This window comes from Mobula birostris, chromosome 6 (genome assembly GCF_030028105.1).
Source record: "Mobula birostris isolate sMobBir1 chromosome 6, sMobBir1.hap1, whole genome shotgun sequence".
Taxonomy (NCBI): Eukaryota; Metazoa; Chordata; class Chondrichthyes; order Myliobatiformes; family Myliobatidae; genus Mobula; species Mobula birostris.
Genome location: NC_092375.1, coordinates 133,129,112 through 133,147,563, shown reverse-complemented (window position 1 = coordinate 133,147,563; position 18,452 = coordinate 133,129,112). Strand labels below are relative to the sequence as shown.

The 18,452-nt window shown below is 47.2% G+C and overlaps 1 protein-coding gene across 4 annotated transcripts in view; it reads right to left on the bottom strand.

Annotated features, from left to right (window-relative positions):
- The window catches only part of LOC140199377 (collagen alpha-1(XVIII) chain-like), a 295,614-nt gene that overhangs the window by 67,288 nt on the left and 209,874 nt on the right, over positions 1 to 18,452 (bottom strand). For all 4 annotated transcript variants that reach the window (XM_072261365.1, XM_072261366.1, XM_072261363.1 and 1 more), the window contains 3 exons: positions 11,312 to 11,438; positions 2,484 to 2,569; positions 773 to 799 (listed from right to left, as the gene is read on the bottom strand). In XM_072261365.1, coding sequence (XP_072117466.1) covers positions 773 to 799; positions 2,484 to 2,569; positions 11,312 to 11,438 — 240 coding nt within the window. The remainder of the gene's footprint in view (positions 1 to 772; positions 800 to 2,483; positions 2,570 to 11,311; positions 11,439 to 18,452) is intronic.

Below are 18,452 nucleotides of genomic sequence, written 5' to 3'. Positions count from 1 at the left end.
CGGGGATGGTTTATGCTTTGCGTTGACGCACTGCATCGGTACAGAGAGGTGAGACATGGGCTGGTAGGTGACAGGTGGAACCAGGTGTGGTTCAGTGATAATGGGCAGATGGAGGCAGGTGAGGTGAGGGGGGGGGGAAGGGTACGTCAAGGGAGAAGAAAGTCATGTGGATATATGTGCGGCAATGGGTAGCTTAACCGGGTAATGGTGAAGGGTGTCGAATGGGAAAGGTTAACAAGGGAGAGAATGCTGGTGGACCTGTATGAATGGGAAAGGAACATAGATGATGTGGATTACCCACAAATGGAAAATTCAGCATTCATACCTCAATGAATGAAAGAGCTTGGATTAAAACAGATCAGAGGAGCTCCTCCCCTGGCAATAGTGACAGGGATCACAGGGTTTAAAGTGACAGGCAAACAAGCCAGAGCAGAGATGGGGAGATAAGCAGAGTAGATGTTTCAGATCAAGTCTGTTTCCTCTGTTCACAGATGCTGCCCGACCTGCTCAACGTTTCCATCACTTTCTGTTTTTATATCTGACTTCAACCATCTGCACTTTCTTGTTTTGATTTACAAGGAGATCAGGGGAAATTCAATGTTTCCTTCTGAAAAGAAAGAGTAATTTCAACACACAAGAGCAAATCAGGTGGTTGATGGAATCAGGAGCAAAGGGTGAGGGCAGGGAAACTGGGTGACGGTATAGACACCATGGGCCAAAACACATCAATAATTCCAGGGACAAAAAGGTTCCAGTGACATTCCAACTATACCTTTTCTCCAGGATCGCCTTTATCACCCTGCAAGGGGGAAGCCAAAAAGAGTCACGTCAGAAATGCAAGCTGATCAATACATCCAATCCAGCATCACTGCCGTTTACCAGCAACCAGAAAGCAAACAACAGAAATGCCAGCCTGTGTTGTAGCTTAAATATGCCAGCACATTCATATTCATATACAGATTAATCTATTTATCACATGTACACCGAAACATATACAGCGAAATGCAACCAAAGCACCCAGGGGTGTGTTGGGGGCAGCCCGCAGGTGTTGTTACACATCCCGGTGCCAACGTTAGGTGCCTGGAACGTTTGTGCTCAGCAGAGCAGCACAGAACACTGCTCAATCGGTAAAGCATGTCCACCTCTGTAACGGAGAGGCTGCTGCACACTTCTCGGCAGAGAAAGTTGAGAAAAGATTAAATTGCGGTATTTAAAATGATGAAGCCATTCCAGGAGTAAATAAGGACAAAGTTTTAACCAGTGACCAGAGGACACGGATTTAAAATAAACCACAGCTGCACCAGAGAATTTCTTCTACGACGTGGCAAGAGGCCTTGGACAGGTATCTGATACAAGAAGGGGGTCGGCGCACGTTGATTTCAGGAGAGAATCCAGTAGGTTCATGGTGAGAACAGAGTGCAGGAGGAAGGGTGCAGATGGGTGAGGGATAGGGTTGCCAACTTTCTCACTCCCAAATAAGGGACAAAAGTAGCAGTCAAATACGGGACACTTGTGTTCACCCCGAGAAAGACTACCATGACCTTGAAGCCTTGCGAGGGCACCTGTGTGCGCATGCGTGACGTGTGCATGCGTGTATGTGCCAATATTTTTTTCTACAAATCAGTTTTGGCGATCCTGTTCATTGAAACTACATTGAACATACATTATTTCTACTTTATATAGGCTGTGTATTTATCATATCATTCCTGGTTTTACTATATGTTAGTGTTATTTTCAGTTTTATGTATTATTTGGTATGATTTGGTAGGTTATTTTTTGGGTCTGGGAACACTCAGAAATTTTTCCCATATAAATTAATGGTAATTGCTTCTTCACTTTACACCATTTTGGTACGAAAGGTTTCATAGGAACGCTCTACCTTAGCGGGGGAGATACGGGACAAGGGCGGTCCCGTATGGGACAAACCAATTTAGCCCAATATACGGGATGTCCCGGCTAATATGGGACAGTTGGCAACCCTAGTGAGGGAGTTGGAAAGGCCAAAGCCCCTGGAGTGATGATGAAGGAAGGGGTGTGTGGGGGGGGTGGTGACTAGGTGCGGACTGCCTGCTGGTTGGACGCAAGGTCTTGAGGTGTGGGTTCAGACAGTGCCGTGGGGTAAGGTAACAAGCTCCACGTGGACCTGGGAGTCAGGGTCCCCACAAACAGAAACATTGGTCACAGCAGCGATGCAGGACGTTCAGCCGACCACATGCATGATGATCAGCAGTGGGGATGTTTCTCCTTTGGCTGCTGGACTCTGGAAACGATTGCAAAGGTGACAGCTCTACAATGAACATTTAAAAAGGCCTCATTTATGCACAGCTTGGCTCTCGGCTGCCCTCAGGTGGTGCTCAGCATGAAGTGCAAGGCGATTGCCAACAGCTCAGGCCGATAAAGCTGTGAGACAACCAGCACCCCAAGGAACAATTTGTTCACCAACAAATCCATTCCATGGCTACCTCCTTCGAGCGGCTTCATACCTTCTCTCCTTTGATTGTGGTGACCGTTCCAACACTCAAGCCTCTATCACCTTTCGTGCCGTGCGTCTCCTGGATTCTCCTCTCACCTACAGAGTGGGAAAAGGAAGATGAGAGCAGCCTGTCAGAGACCAGCCATTCTCCGCTCCGCAGAGCAGCAGCTTCACTCCATAGGAAGCCGGCTGTTTGGAACTGGGCTCCTTCAGTGGGAAATGACAGCTCGGACTGGGGCATGGCTCTGCAGGCAACATCGGGCGAAGGGGAGGTTCAACAGCTCGAACAATCAGCTGAATATGTGCGAATGAGGAGTGTGTCGGTGCGAGAGCATGAGGTGGGGAGTCTGCCAGGTGGCGGTTGTGTGTGGTCAGGAGTGTGTTAGGAAGTAGAGCGTTTGAGTTGGGGAGTATGTGAAGGGAGTGTGTGGGATGAGAAGAGCAGTCAACATAATGAGCATGAGCTTCTCCTTCACATGTTCTACCAGTCTGTAGTTGCCAGTATGATCTTCTGGTGTGCTGGGACAATGCAATCAACATGGGCTCAATAAACTGATAAGAAAGGCTGGCTCTGTTATAGGAGGCAAAAGGACACACTGGAGGCTGTGTTGGAGCAAAGGACCCTCCGGAAAATCCTGGCAATTCTGGACAATATTTCTCGCCCTCTGCATACCACCCTGGCTGAACAGAGGAGCACTTTCAGTAATAGACAACTGCTTCTCTAAAGGGTGCTATATGATGTCATTCTTACCCTTGGCCATTAAACTCTACAATGAGTCAACCTGTAGATGGGGAAGTGATGACCCCCTCCTGTTAGACTGTTTACCAGTGCTCTGTCTACCACACCCTGCATCACAGACACCCTGTGCAACACTGTACAATGCTACCGTCATTTCATACCTGGACGGTGTGAATGTGCTCCCATTACTGTATAATACTACAGTATATCTTGCACTACCATCTTATCGGTGTGAACCTGGAAATCTGGTAATATTTGACTGGGTAATCTTGTGCATCTTACTTTAAGGAAATTTATTTTTTATTCTTTCTTACTTCTCTTCTAATATTTGTATATCTTGTAATGCTACAGTGACACTGTCATTTCCTTTAGGATCACAGAAGTACTTATCTGCTTATGTATCAGTCAATGAGTGTATGTCTGTCAGCAGGTACGTCAGTTCATGCAGTGAGTGTCTGCAGGTGTGTGTGTGTGTGTGTGTGTGTGTGTGTGTGTATATACACACCTGTGTTTGCATGTGAGTGTGCATGTTTGTTCTTGTGTGTCCTTGTTTATGTTAAAACCTGGCACGTTTGTGTGTCTGTAAACACTCCGCTGTTTGAATGCCCCTCTCGCTGACCTCACTTCCCCTTGCACTCACAACTATGCCTCAGCTTTGCGCACTCACCTTCCTTCGGTTCACTGTATGCTCCCTCATTTTAGCACCTTCACTCTCCATAGTTTACTGAAACCCTCCAACAGTCCTTTCCCATCTGACCATGCCATACACAGTGTTGATCGTAGAGGGTCTATGGAACAGTGTACACACATACATAGACACACACACACACAGACTACAATTTTAAAGCACACACAAACATCCAAAGTTTTAACATAACCTCTGACACACAGAAACACTCACTAACCATTTAACACAGCTGCCTGTTGTGTAACTCATGCTTCCACCAGTAGATGGAGCTGTGACCCAGCATACAGCACTGATAGAACGCACACAAACCACTGGAGGAACTCAGCAGGCCAATAGTCATTGTCATAGTATAGTTATAGTCATACTTTATTAATCCCAGGGGAAATTGGTTTTCATTACAGTTGCTCCATAAATAATAAATAGTAATAGAACCATAAATAGTTAAATAGTAATATGTAAATTATGCCAGTAAATTATGAAATAAATCCAGGACCAGCCTATTGGCTCAGGGTGTCTGACCCTCCAAGGGAGGAGTTGTAAAGTTTGATGGCCACAGGCAGGAATGACTTCCTATGACGCTCTGTGTTGCATCTCGGTGGAATGAGTCTCTGGCTGAATGTACTCCTGTACCCACCCAGTACATTATGTAGTGGATGGGAGACATTGACCAAGATGGCATGCAACTTAGACAGCATCCTCTTTTCAGACACCACCGTCAGAGAGTCCAGTTCCATCCCCACAACATCACTGGCCTTAAGAATGAGTTTGTTGATTCTGTTGGTGTCTGCTACCCTCAGCCTGCCGCCCTAGCGCACAACAGCAAACATGACAGCACTGGCCACCACAGACTCATAGAACATCCTCAGCATCGTCCAGCAGATGTTAAAGGACCTCACTCTCCTCAGGAAATAGAGATGACTCTGACCCTTCTTGTAGACAGCCTCAGTGTTCTTTGACCAGTCCAGTTTATTGTCAATTCGTATCCCCAGGTATTTGTAATCCTCCACCATGTCCACATTGACCCCCTGGATGGAAACAGGGGTCACCGGTACCTTAGCTCTCCTCAGGTCTACCACCAGCTCCTTAGTCTTTTTCACATTAAGCTGCAGATAATTCTACTCACACCATGTGACAAAGTTTCCTACCATAGCCCTGTACTCAGCCTCATCTCCCTTGCTGATGCATCCAACTATAGCAGAGTCATTTGAAAACTTCTGAAGATGACAAGACTCTGTGCAGTAGTTGAAGTCCAAGGTGTAAATGGTGAAGAGGAAGGGAGACAAGACAGTCCCCTGTGGAGCCCCAGTGCTGCTGATCACTCTGTCGGACACACAGTGTTGCAAGCAGCATGTATTCTAAGAGTACAGTTGATGCTTTGGGCCGAGACCCGTCTGATGGATGCCACTGGAAGGCTTGTCATAGGATACTCATGTGGTGCAGATCCTTGGCCCACTATTCTTTGTGGCCTGCGGAGTCTTATGCAACCTCACCCCTCTCTGTACCCGCTCTCTCTCTCTCTCTCTCTCTCTCTCTCTCTAGTGCCACTGCCCCAGAGCACCAGCGAGTCGAGTTCAAGGCTGACCTCTGGTTCACAGTTCACTCTGTGACCACTCCAGCTTCCTCCTACATCCTAAAAATATCAACTTGCTGCTGGTGAATTGCTCTTAGTGTGTTGATGGGCAGCAAAGTAGCAAAGTAGCACAGCGATCAGGGTTAAATTCCCACTGCTGTCTGTAAGGAGTTTTCACGTTCTCCCCATCACTGCATGGATTTTCTCCGGGTGCTCCAGTTCCCTCCCATATTCCAAAGAAGTATGGTAAATTGTGGACATGCTAAATTGGCGCCAGAGGTGTTGCGACAATTGAGGGCTTACCCCAGGTTATGCTCCGATTGTGCTGGTCATTGACACAAATAATGCATTTCACTACATGGTCTGACGTTCCAATGGACACGTGAGAAATAAAGCTAATCTTAATCTTTATCTTTAGGCAGCAGGAGTATCAGTGGAGGAACAGGAAGAAAGGAATTACCATGATGACCAGCAGGCAATCAGTGGGTAAATAGCCTCCGTGTGAAGAAATATGAGCACCCCTGGTCTCTTATCTCTCCTGAACTATATCTACTTCATCAAATGCAACGGTTCCCCATACTCTGGTAACCTCTCCCGAAATCTCTCCAAATCTCCATCCTCCTTATCGCCTCCCTCAGTCCAAGCTTCTAGCCAGCTGCCTTAAGATCTCCTTAAATAGCCTGTCAAACACTGTTCAACAGGTTCAATGAACTGCCTTAGGATGCTCTGATGATTAAAGACTCTCTATGAATGAGGTTATTATTACTGAGTAAAGAAAGACATGCGCATGTGGCCCTTCCCCTGCTTCAGGATGTCCCACATTGCTTCACAACCAATCAGAAACACACTTGATGTTGTCATCAGGGAAACAAAGCAACCAATATTTACACAGCAAGATCCCACGTGGAGCAACATCAGAAATGACTGTGTCATCTGCCTTAGCAAAGCTGGTCGAGCTATTACAACTGTAGCTTCTCCAGGAGGAAGCAGCGCAGGGGGATCTGTGAACTTCCACCTGAACTGAGTTTAAATTTGGGCTTGGTGTTTCAGAGGAAGATGTGAGAGAGAAGGTGAGGGAGTGGGAAACACAGCTGTCAGTTCCGTGGCCCCGCGTACATGGATTGCGAGAGGTTGCAGCCTCTATTTGAATATCTGAAGCGGCTACTCCTCACGTTCAGGCTGCAGTTTATCCCCACACCCCCGATCTTTGGGCACCCAGTTTGGAGGGCAGTGGGGCTCTTAGAAGGACTATGGGTTAGCTTGCTTCTGGGCTGGACCAAGATGGCCAATCACGGGTCCAGGAAAAGGAGCGTGCAATGTCCCAGGAATGGTGACCTTGCAGAGGCTCAAGTCTGCTGTCCACAATGATAACCATATTTTAATTTGAAACTGGTAATAGTGCATTTCATGAAGTCCTGTATATTGTATATTCGTGTTTTACCATAACATTGTAATCATTTGAATAATGTTTTTGTAAAGAGCAAGAGACAGACAGAAAGAAAGAAAGAGAGAGAGACAGACAGAGAGACAGACACAGAGAAAGAGGCAGAGACACAAAGAGAAAAATGACAGGCAGGCACAGACAGACAGAGACACAGAGAGAGAAGGAGAGAGAGAGAGAGATGCAGAGAAACAGAGGGATAGAGAGGGAGAGGGAGTGGAGGAAAGAGAGACAGAGATGGAGAGAGTGAAATAGGGTCATCGTTGGAAGGAGTAAGGGGAAAATCCACAATCTATTCTTGCCTAATCCACCATAATCCTTGGCAGGAATTTGCTTGCTTTCAAGAGTAATCTTTTAATCCCTGGGATCTGAAGCAGTTGACTGAGCACCACTGTCTTATTGGTAATGAAGGGCCCCTCTGTAGTTGTTTCAATAATTCACTACCATGATGCGATGCACACAGAGTCTGTCAGACCCCAATCACCCGAGTTCCACCAGACCTTATTATCTAAACTGAGCCCTTCCCACCCAGCAACTTGATGCAATGGGTCGCCGCGGCATGTGTGAAGTGCAGGGCACAGCACTCAGACATGGAGAAATCACTCGAAGTAAAAAAGGATCCAGTGCTTTCCCAACGTACTTGATGAATAAATTTTTCTCGGGCTTCCAGCTGGGTATAGGTATAAATTTTAACCAATGTTTCAGTCACAAACTCTGCCATTTTCATCAGCAATGATGCCTAGGTGCATCTAGTCTGGTGGTAATTATAACCCCATCGTCCGTCCCTCCTGATTGCCGAGGACTAACCTATCAGGTTTCCGCTGCCCCACCTTGTTTACAATCGAATTCCAGTTCTTACTTAGAGTGAGACTTTCATTTTTGTTGAAATTCTTATTCTCTAGTTTAATTTCAATGGCTTCCTTCACCAGGTAGTCCCAAAAGCCATTGGCAAGGCCCAGTAGTTTTGCACCATCGAAGTCAATCCTATGGCCATTGCGAATGCAATGTTCTACTACCGCCATTTTCTCCGGGTAACCTAAACGGATACACCTCCTGTGCTCCTCGATGCGGGATTCCACCGTGTGTCCTGTCTAGCCGATAAGCGCAATTCTGCATTCACAGGGAGTCCTGCAAATGCCAGCCGTCCTGAGTACCAGGTCAACTTTGACCTGCATAAACTGTGATTTGAACTTCCTTACAGGATTGTATTAATCTAGTATTTCTTCAGGATCCTGGTGATCCCTCCAGAAACTGTGGAATTATAGGGAAGAGAGAGGATTTCTCCCAATTGTTAGATTTCCTGGTTTTTCTGTTAGCGCTTTTAAGGGTCCGATTGATTTCCTTCACCTTGTAACCATTCTGAAGGAATGTCATGCATAATCATCTATTTCCTTGTGAAGACTCTCTGGGTCCTAAATAGTTTTCACACAGATAATCAAAGTGGAAAAGACTGCTCTACATTGGGAGGTGTAATGGTGGCTGTTATTGTTGAGGTGTAAGCTCATGTGACAGGGCTTCTGATAGATGCCACGCTCCAGGCTACCATCCAATTTCTGTTGTATTAGAATGTCCAGGAACAGGAGGCAGCCATTCAAGGGGCTCAGGAGGTGTATCCATTTGGGTTACCCTGAGAAATCAGTGATAGCAGAACATTGCGTTCTCAGTAGCCATCTCCCTCTCTCTGGCTATCCATTCCATAGGATGATGATGGTTCCTTTCAGTCAGTTAGTGGGGTGGTACCCCACTCCTCAGAAAGGAACAGTGTGTGCGTGAGTGGATTTTAGGTGAGTAGGGGGTTGCACAGGTCCAGACCCACCCTCTCGACATTCCCTCCCCCATCCAGCTGCATGGTGGGGTCCAAGACGGCTGGGGGAAGTTCTGTTGCAGTGAATGGCCAGACCAAGCTTCAATGCAAGGGATGCCCTTTCCACGCTTCACAGCACATGTCTGCTAGATAGCCGTTGACCCTACGAGAGGGTTCATCCACCCTTTGACAGGTCTTGTTTTTCGTCCTGCAGGGTGTTTAGCCACCCTCCTCACCAGGCAAGCCTGGTGGGGGAGCCGGTTTAGTCGCCGACCATCTGACCGTGCGACAGGTAGTCCTGGGTTACATGGTACCAGCAGCACTCAGACCAGTGACCTGACCAGGCCATAGGATTGACTTCAATGGCATTTGGGACCACCTGGTAAAGCAAGACATTGAAATAGAACTAGACAGTGAAAACTTTAACAAAGACGAAGGTCTCGCTCTAAGTAAGAACTGGAATTTGATTGTAAACGAGGTGGGACAGCGGAAATCTGACTGGATGAGGACTAACCAATCAAACTGGATGATGGGGATATGAACACACTGGACTAGACATGCCCAGGCGTCATCCCTGATGAAGACGGCGGAGTTGGTGATCGAAACGTTGGTTAAAATCAATACCTGTACTTGGCTGGAAGGCTGAGAAGAGCTTATTTGTCTCTTGAGGTACTTCACGGGGACTCTGCCAGACAGCTGCTGATATCGAGCAGCACCAGGGTACGGCGAGGCCCAAGAGCGGGGGTTTAGGTCAGAGACGGAGAACAAGCTGGGAAGGGTTGTTCGGGAACTTCTAGAGGTTCAGTGAGGCTTGGCGGGCGGAGCAAAGGGGAGGTGAGATGAGGACTGGTGAGCGCTGGCTTCACGCAGGGTTACAGGTCCACAAGGTGGGTGGGGGGGGGTTCGTCTATGGAGAGATGCGACATGAAGGCCATTGGATCAGTGAGAACAAAGGTGACGACGAACTGGGGTCTGGGCAGCCTACTTTTGGATATCCTTTGGCTTACGGAGGGTCGACTGGAAGAGGCTGGTCATAGAGGGGACAGCAGTCGGGGAAACAAGGTTTCAGCTGCACTGAGTGAAGGTGAGGGGGACGATATGGGGGGAGAGGGGTGGAAGTTGATGGGGAAGAGGAGGGAGTGAAAATGAGATTTGTGAGGGATTAGCGTAAATGGTTGGCTGATTGTGGGCATGCTATGTTGGTGCTGGAATGTGTGGAATCACTTGTGGGCTGCCCCCAGCACATCCTTGGGTGTGTTGGTTGTTAGTGCAAATGACACATTTCACTGCATTAGGTTTCCATGTACATGTGATAAATTAAATAAAATCATGTCATCTACATCAATCATAATGTGGGTAACTGATCAGCTAACGTGCTGATGACACCACAGGATTGGGGTATGGACAGCGAGGAAGGCTATCACAGCAGGATTTGGAGCAGCTGGAAAACTGGGCTGAAAAATAGCAGGTGGAATTTAATGCAGACAAGTGCGAGATGTTGCACTTTGGTATGACCATTCAGGGTAGGTCTTATATAGTGAACGGTAGGGTACTGAGCAGTGTGGTAGAATGAAGGGATCAGAAGTACACGTCCATAATTCAGTGAAAGTGATGTCACAGGTAGACAGGATCGTAAAGAAAGCTTTTGGCACATTGGCCTTTATAAATCATAAGTCAAAGTATTGAGTACAGGAGATGGGATGTTATGTTGAAATTAGGCCTCACCGAAAACATTGGTGAGGCCTAATTTGGAGTATTGTGTGCAGTTCTGGTCACCTACCTACAGGAAAGATGTAAATAAGGTTGAAAGAGTACAGAGAAAATTTACAAGGATGTTGCCAGGTCTGGAGGATCTGAGTTATAAGGAAAGACTGAATAGGTTAGGACTTTATTGCTTAGAATGTAGAAGATTGATAGAGGTATCCAAAATTTATGAGGGTATAGATAGGGTAAATGCTAGCAGACTTTTTCCACTGAGGTTGGGTGGGACTACAACCAAAGGACATGGGTGAAAGGTGAAAGGTGAAAAGTTTAAGGGGAAAATGGGGGGAAACTTCATCACTCAGAGGGTTGTGAGAGTGTGGAATGAGCTGCCAGCACAAATGGCACTTGCGAACTTGATTTCAATGTTTGAGAGAAGTTCGGACAGCTACGTGGAAGGTAGGGGTATGGTCCAGGTGCAGGTCGATGGGAGGCAGTTTAAATGGTCTGGCATGGACTAGATGGGCTGAAGGGCCTGTTTCTGTAGTTTTCTTTGACTATCAATCTAAATCTGATGGACAACACCGATTCAGTGGGCTGAAGGGCCTGTTTCTGTGCTGTATGACTCACAGCTCCATGTTGAGGCAGGAATGAGTTCCAACATGCACACGTGTGCACACAGACACACACACATACGTACACATATGTTGTGACTTACAGACACTGACACATGGGTGCATGGGCATGAGCAGAGATACACAGCCATGTGTCATGCGTGTGCACCCCTCCATGCACATACACACACATGCTCACAAACGCAGAAGCACGTAACACCCAATACAGACACATAACGCTGTCGGATGAAGACAGCACACCAGACCAGCAGCTTTCCTACCCCTCTCCTCCACGGCTGTCCACCGGATGGTCTCGTGGGCTGGCCGCGGTGGCCTGAGGCTCTCTCTGCTGGTGGGCGGAGGGTGAACTGGTGAGTACTCTGGGGGTCGATATGAAGGAGGAGTCACCTGTGGGGAAAAACAAGACCTCGTTTCAGGGAAGGGATGTGGGAAAGGGCAAAATGGACACCTCTTTTCACCTGAATGCAGCAAATGAACAGACCCTCACATCTCTGGGAAAGTGCATCTCAGGCAGGAAATGCCGGGGCCTTTCAGCCACATCTCTGGAAGCCCAGGCCTTTCCCCAATCTAGGGCAAAAGCAGCCTCATGATCATGACACCTCCCACGCACACAAACCCAACTGGATCCACACCCTGTCTCTTCCCTACTCAATATGACCAGGGAAGCACATCTGTGAGGTGCTATGGTGCTGCTACAGCTTATTTTCTGTGATGCGTGGCCAAGTGGTTATGGCATCGGTCTAGTGATCTGAAGGTCGCTAGTTCGAGCCTCAGCTGAGGCAGCGTGTTGTATCCTTGAGCAAGGCACGTAACCACACGTTGCTCTGTGACGATACCGGTGCCAAGCTGTATGGGTCCTAATGCCCTTCCCTTGGACAACATCGGTAGTGTGGAGAGGGGAGACTTGCAGCATGGGTAACTGCCGGTCTTCCATACAACCTTGCCCAGGCCTGCGCCCTGGAAACCTTCCAAGGCTCAAATCACGAGACTAACGGATGCCTCTGTATATCTATTTAATACTGTTGTTCTATTACTGTCTTGTTTTTATCTACTGCTTTATTTAATTGCCTGAGAAGAAGCCAAACAGAGTTTCATTGTACCTATGTATAATGATAATAAAGATCATTCAATCAATCAATCAATCATTGTGGGTCAGCTGGGTGTGGTCCATAAGCACCTGTCTTCCTTTACATGGAGCTGTGGACAGCTTTACAGATCCAGTGGACAGCCCTGTTGAAGAGGTAATCGGACACACACTACCTTGCAGCTTTCAGTATCAGACTCTCAGATCTTGTACACTCTGCACAAAGGGTTGGCATCTCCTCCAGTGGGCAGCAAAGCTCCCTGTGCTTAAGCACACATCCCCTTTCACCTCCTGACGGGGCCTAGCACGTAACCATGGAGACGAGTCCAGAGGCTGCCGGCAGGAGGACCCAGCTGAGCACCGGGCCCCCGGCACCCCCCAGCCTGGCTGAAGGCAGCAGTGACAGTGGGGTCACCACGTGACCTTGCTATTCAACCGGACTAAAGTGACCCATTGTTCCCAAGAATGGGGCTGCAGGGCTGCGATTGGAGGGGCCACTGTTGCAGGAGTGGGAGGCAGCTAGGCCGTCCGAGCGGGGTGCTGTCCAACACAATCCTCGGCACTTCCTCTCCACACAAGTCCCCCCCACAAGCCAGTGGCAGCTCTGAGACCCACCACCGCACCAGGCACAAAGGGTAACAAAGAACGCCAGCGAGAGGGTCCAGACAAACAAAAATAAACCAAAAGATTATGCAGGTGCTGGAAATCTTGAGTGTGTATTGCAGACAAGCCAAGACGGTCACTTCCCATCACAACCTGGTGGCCAACAGTGACGCGGCTCATGAAGCAGCTCCAGGGAAAGGGTTCGATCCTGACCTCCGGCACTGGGTTCTCCCGTTTTCCCCCAAATCCCAAAGATGGGTCAGTAGGTTAATCAGCCTCTGTAAGGAGTTTGTACAACCTCCCCATGTCTTCCGTTTTTCCGGTTTCCTCACACGTTCCGAGGATACATGAGTTAGTTAGTAAATTGTGGGCATGCTCTGTTGGCACCAGAAGCATGGCGAAACTGTGTTGGCTGTTGACGCAACTAGTTATGTATTCATGTATATTTTGACCCTTACGGGTTGCAGTTAAGCTTTGCTGTATGGTACATACCAAACGTAACGTGAGAGGGTGTTCTGGGTAAATGACTTACAAGTCAATAAATGGCTGCATATTTGTTCCTCACCTCTCTGTCTCTCGTGTGTGTTATTCACAGCCACCTGGCTTCCCAGTACCACAAACATAACAACTGGCAACAAGGTGACAAGTCCTTACGTGATATTTATTGCTTTGCTCCCTTCAGCAACTCTGTGTGCAACAGTGGAGGCATACCGCTGTGTAATGAGTGTGAGTGAAAAGCAGACTCCACATGCCACATGAAAACGGCCACAGGAAGCGTGATGAGTGAAGAATCCGAGGGGAGAGAGGGACAATGGGACTGTTAAATAAAACAAGTAAGAGAGGGGGAGAGAGATGGATAAAAGCAGTTCACTTTTCTGGAGTGTGACTGTGTTTGAAAATGGCGACGATGTTTGGAAGTGTGGGGGCGTATGACGAAATGACAGAGCAATGGAGGTCATTTACTAAAAGATATCAATATTCTGCGCAGGCAAATCAAATTTTCGATGATATTCATGTTCCAGCTTTTCCAACAGTGATGGATGCAAAACCGTTTAATTTATTACGCAGTCTAATGCAACGTGCTAAGCTTGGCAGTAAGCCCAATGACGACACAATTGAAGTCTTCAAGGACTTCACCTAAACCTTTGATTATTGCTGAGGGGTGTAGATTTCATAAAGAAGGAATCAAGGAGGAGGATTGCAGCTGCAGGACTGCAATTGAAGGGGCCACTGTTGCCGTGGGAGGCAGCTAGGCCTGGGCACTGTCACCCACCCCCGCCCCCCTGCCCCCAGCCAGTGGCAGCTCTGATGGACTCACCACTGGACCAGGCACAGAGGGCAACGGGGAAAGCCAGTGAGTTTGACTTTAAAGAAGGTGATTCTATTTCACAGTTTGCAGCAATGCTGAAGCAACTGTCTAAACGCTGTGATTTTGGGCAGTTGTTGAATGACACTTTATGTGATCGACTCGTATGTTGTCTGTGTAGTGAGGCAATTCAGAAGTGTTTGCTTACAGAAGACAGACTAGCCTTACCAAGGAAATGGAGATTAGTACATCCATGGAGATGACAGCTAAGGAAGCACAGCTATGAAGCACATCTTCCCAAGTTCATAAAGTTTCCACTGATTTTAAGAATAAGACAGCTATTAGCAATCAATGTCAGCAAAGGAATGCTAGTATAAGGATTTAGATTGCTGAAACTGTGGTAAAAAGGGACTTATTGAACACGCCTGTAAAAGTAAAAAGACACTGTCAAGCAAAAACACCGTATTAATGAAAAATGACTTTTGGAAAACCCCAAAAAAAGTGAAGAAGATGGAGGATACTGAGGATGGACAGAGTGGCTCCCACTCTGTGGTTGAAGAAGCTTTGCAAGGTTTATCTGTTTCAGGAGACAAAGATGGCATTGGGTGTCCCTGCGGTTGGATGGGGCCACAGTGAGGATGCAGGTGGACATGGCTGTTGCAGTACCTCTGGTGTGAGAGACAGTCTGCAAGCAGAAATTGCAGCATCTCACCCCAGAAGGAGCAAGGTTGACTGTAAAGACTTACAGACTGGCGAGGTCATTCCAGTGAGGGGAGTAGTACATGCTATAGTGGGGATTACTAGATGGAGAAAGAAATTCCCACTGTGCGTTGTTAATGGTAGGTATCCAGCACTTCTGGGCCGCCCATGGTTGGAGCAGCTCAAACTCATCTGGCACAAAGTGCACATGATTGGTAGGAGCACTGGTCTACAAGGGAGATTGAAGAACCACACAGAAGTATTCAATGGAGAACTGGGCAGGATGAAAGGAATCACTGTTAAGCCGACACAACACCCAAATGCCTGCAGGCAAGACTGTTACATATGCCCTCAAACCAAAGGTGGAGGCTGACTTGGAGAGACTGCTCCAGGGTAAGGTATTGCAACCAGTGTATGTAAGTAAATGGGCAGCTCCATTGGCTCCTGTCCTAAAAAGGATGGGACTTTAAGGCTGTGAGGAGTCTTCAAGATAACTTTTAACCCAGTTCTAACAGTTCTTCCCCTCACTGATGTAGTTTTTGCAATATTGGCTGGAGGACAGACACTTAGCAAGGGTGACTTGTTTCAAACATATTTGCAGATGCATGTGGAGCCAGAGTCACAGGAGCTGTGGACCATAGTGACTTACAAAGGAGGTTCAGGAACTGAAGGCTTCCGTTTGGTGACAACTAGGCTCCCATAATTTTTCAGCGAGCAATGGACAGGGGTGCAATGCTATTAGTGTGAGCACCTACAAAACTTGGTTACTAATCTACAAAGACTCAAGGAAAAGGGTCTAAGGGTCCAGAAAGGCACGTGTGAGTTCTTTTGACCTTTGATTGAATACTTGGGCCATGTGATTGACAAGGCACCATCAAAGGTGAAGGAAATTGTGGAAGTTCCATCACTACAGAATCAAAGCCAATTAGGATCTTTCTTAGGACTAGTAGCATACTACATAAAGTTTGTTCCTAACCAAGCTAGCATGCTGAAACCACTTCATGAGCTTTTAAATAAATCAATACACTGGCAGTGGACAGATCACTGTGAAGGGGCTTTTAAAAAGGCCATAACAGCTTTGTCACAATCCAAAACGCTCACTCACTTCAACCCGTTGTTGCCCATGCAGTTGGTGTGTGATGCATCACCCTATGGTGTAGGGGCAGTTATCTCATGCATCATGCCATCGGGTTAACAGTGTCCAATCGCGCTCGTATCGAGGACATTAAGCGAGGCAGAAAATTACTATGCCCAGATTGAGCAGGAAGCACTGGCAATTGCCTTTGCAGAAGAAATTCCATCAATTCCTCTTTAGATGACTATTTACACTACAGACAGATCATCACCCCTTGATGTCAATTGTTGGTCCTTCCCTGGCTCCTAGTCAGTCGCAATGTAGGTCTGAGTACCATTAGGAAGCTGACGGACTATCCAGACTTCCCTTAGCTGGTACAGTTCCAGAGCCATCCCTGAAAGAGATCCTTTACTTCATGGAAGAAACCTACACCTCTGATCACTGCAGCACAAGTCCGGAAGCACACACATACTGACCCCGTTCTTTCTAAAGTGGTGGACATGGTAACTCATGATTGGAAAGGACACCAACTATAGAATTGAAACCTTATCAGGCTTGACAGAAGGAGTTACTCGACCAAGCAGGATGCTTACTATGGAGCTACTGTGTTATCATTCCTCCACCATTCAGAAAACAAGTGCTTGACAAGCCACACGCAGGACACTATAGCACAGTGCGTATGAAATGCATCGCACACAGCTACTTCTGGTGGCCAAGGCTGGATGTAACCATTAAAGAGAAGGCCAAAGCATGTCCACATTGTCAGCGAGTGAGAAATGTTCCTCAACTTGCTCCTTTGCATCCATGGAATGGCCTGAAGAACCATGGGCAGATGATTCACATAGATTTTGCAGGACCTGCCAAGGGCACATGTTCTTGTTCATAGTGGACACACACAGCAAATGGGCCAAAGTCGTCATCATGAAGAGCACTACATCTGAAGAATGCATTGAGGAGCTACGTTCTATCTTTAGCTGTTTTGGGCTTCCCCAACAGCTTGTAAGTGATAATGGGCCACAACTCCTGTCTGAAGAGTTCAAGACATTTATAGTTGCAAATGCTGTTCAGCACATCAAGTCGGTACCGCATCACCCAGCCACTAATGGCCTTGCTGAACGATTTGTACAAACAATGAAACAAGCGCTCATGTCTTCAGTGGGAAGTGGATCTCTCAACCAGCATCTCAGCACCTTCTCACTGACATACCACAACACACCTCACACCACCACCAAAATGGCTCCAGCCACTGCAGGAATGAAAAGAGCTTGACCAGCTTAGACCCCCAATCACAAGATAGCTTGTTCTAAATGAACAGAAAACCCAAGCTGAGAGACGTGCCAAAGCACAGTATGCAGTTTCACAGCAGGAGAGAGAGTACTTGCCCAGAACTACATCTCTGGAACAAAGTGGATACCTGCAACGGTGTTGGCACAAACTGGCCGTGTGACGTACACAGTGGAAGCTAGTAACCACAACATCTGCAGAAGGCATGTTGATCAGCTGTTTTCCATTTCTGAGGCTATAGAAAGCCAACACAAACTGACCAATCCTGATCCAGTTGTAGAAATGGGACAGGATTCTGAGAAACAGCAGAACCTCTGTTAAGATCTAATGACACCGCCAGTGCTCCCCCATCACCTCTGTTTTCTGAGGTGATCCCTGAAAATGGGCCAAGATCTATACATACACCTCCAAGAGATAAAATGACTTTGGCATTATCCCCAGGTCATCGGTACCCTCACAGGAACAGGCAGATTGAATCTCTAGTTTAGTGACTAGCTCTCAGCACATGGGGCAGAATAATCCCCAGGGTTGTATCTGGGAATAGAGACAGGCTATCCTCTATACCAAGTTTAGAAAAAAATGTTGTTTGTTGTTGGTTGAATTTGATGATTACTACATTGAATGTTAATAGTTCAGCAACTGGTCGGTGTATGGGAAGGGGGAGAAACCTTTAAAATAAGGGGGGAAGGGATATGATATATATTCATGTATATTTTGACCGCTGCTGTTGAGCTTCCCTGTGTGTTATGTACTGAACGCAATACGAGAGGCCATTCTGGGTGGACGAATTACAAGTAAAATTAACACTGCATTTCTGTTCCTCACCTCTCCATTTCTTATGCGTGTTATTCACGGCCACCCGGCTACCCAGTACCACAAACATAAGACAAATGATGTGTTTCACTGTGCATTTTCATGTTTCAGTAGACATGTGACAAATACAACTAATTTTTAATCTTTAAATCACCCTCAGTGTGAGTGTGCGTGGTAGCATCAGGAGGAGAGTGCAGTGGGAAAGTTGATGGAAATGTAGGAAAAATAGGTTCTGGAAGAATGGGGTTGTCTATATTGCTCTGAGGGGCTAGCATGGCCACAATGGTCTGAATGGCCTCCTTCCACGCTGTAAGCAAGTATGAACAAAAAACCACTGTGGTATTCTTCAACTGCAGTTGCCATTGTGAGGAAGGTAATCCAGCAACTAATTTACACCCAGCAAGACTCCACAAAAGGCATTCAAGGGCCATGAGCCGGCGTGTGCTCCTGAAATTGTCTGAGGGACAAGCGTCAGCCAGAGGGGCCTGGGATACCTCCCCATCATCACCGAGGCAGGAGTTATTCTCACCTCTCCAA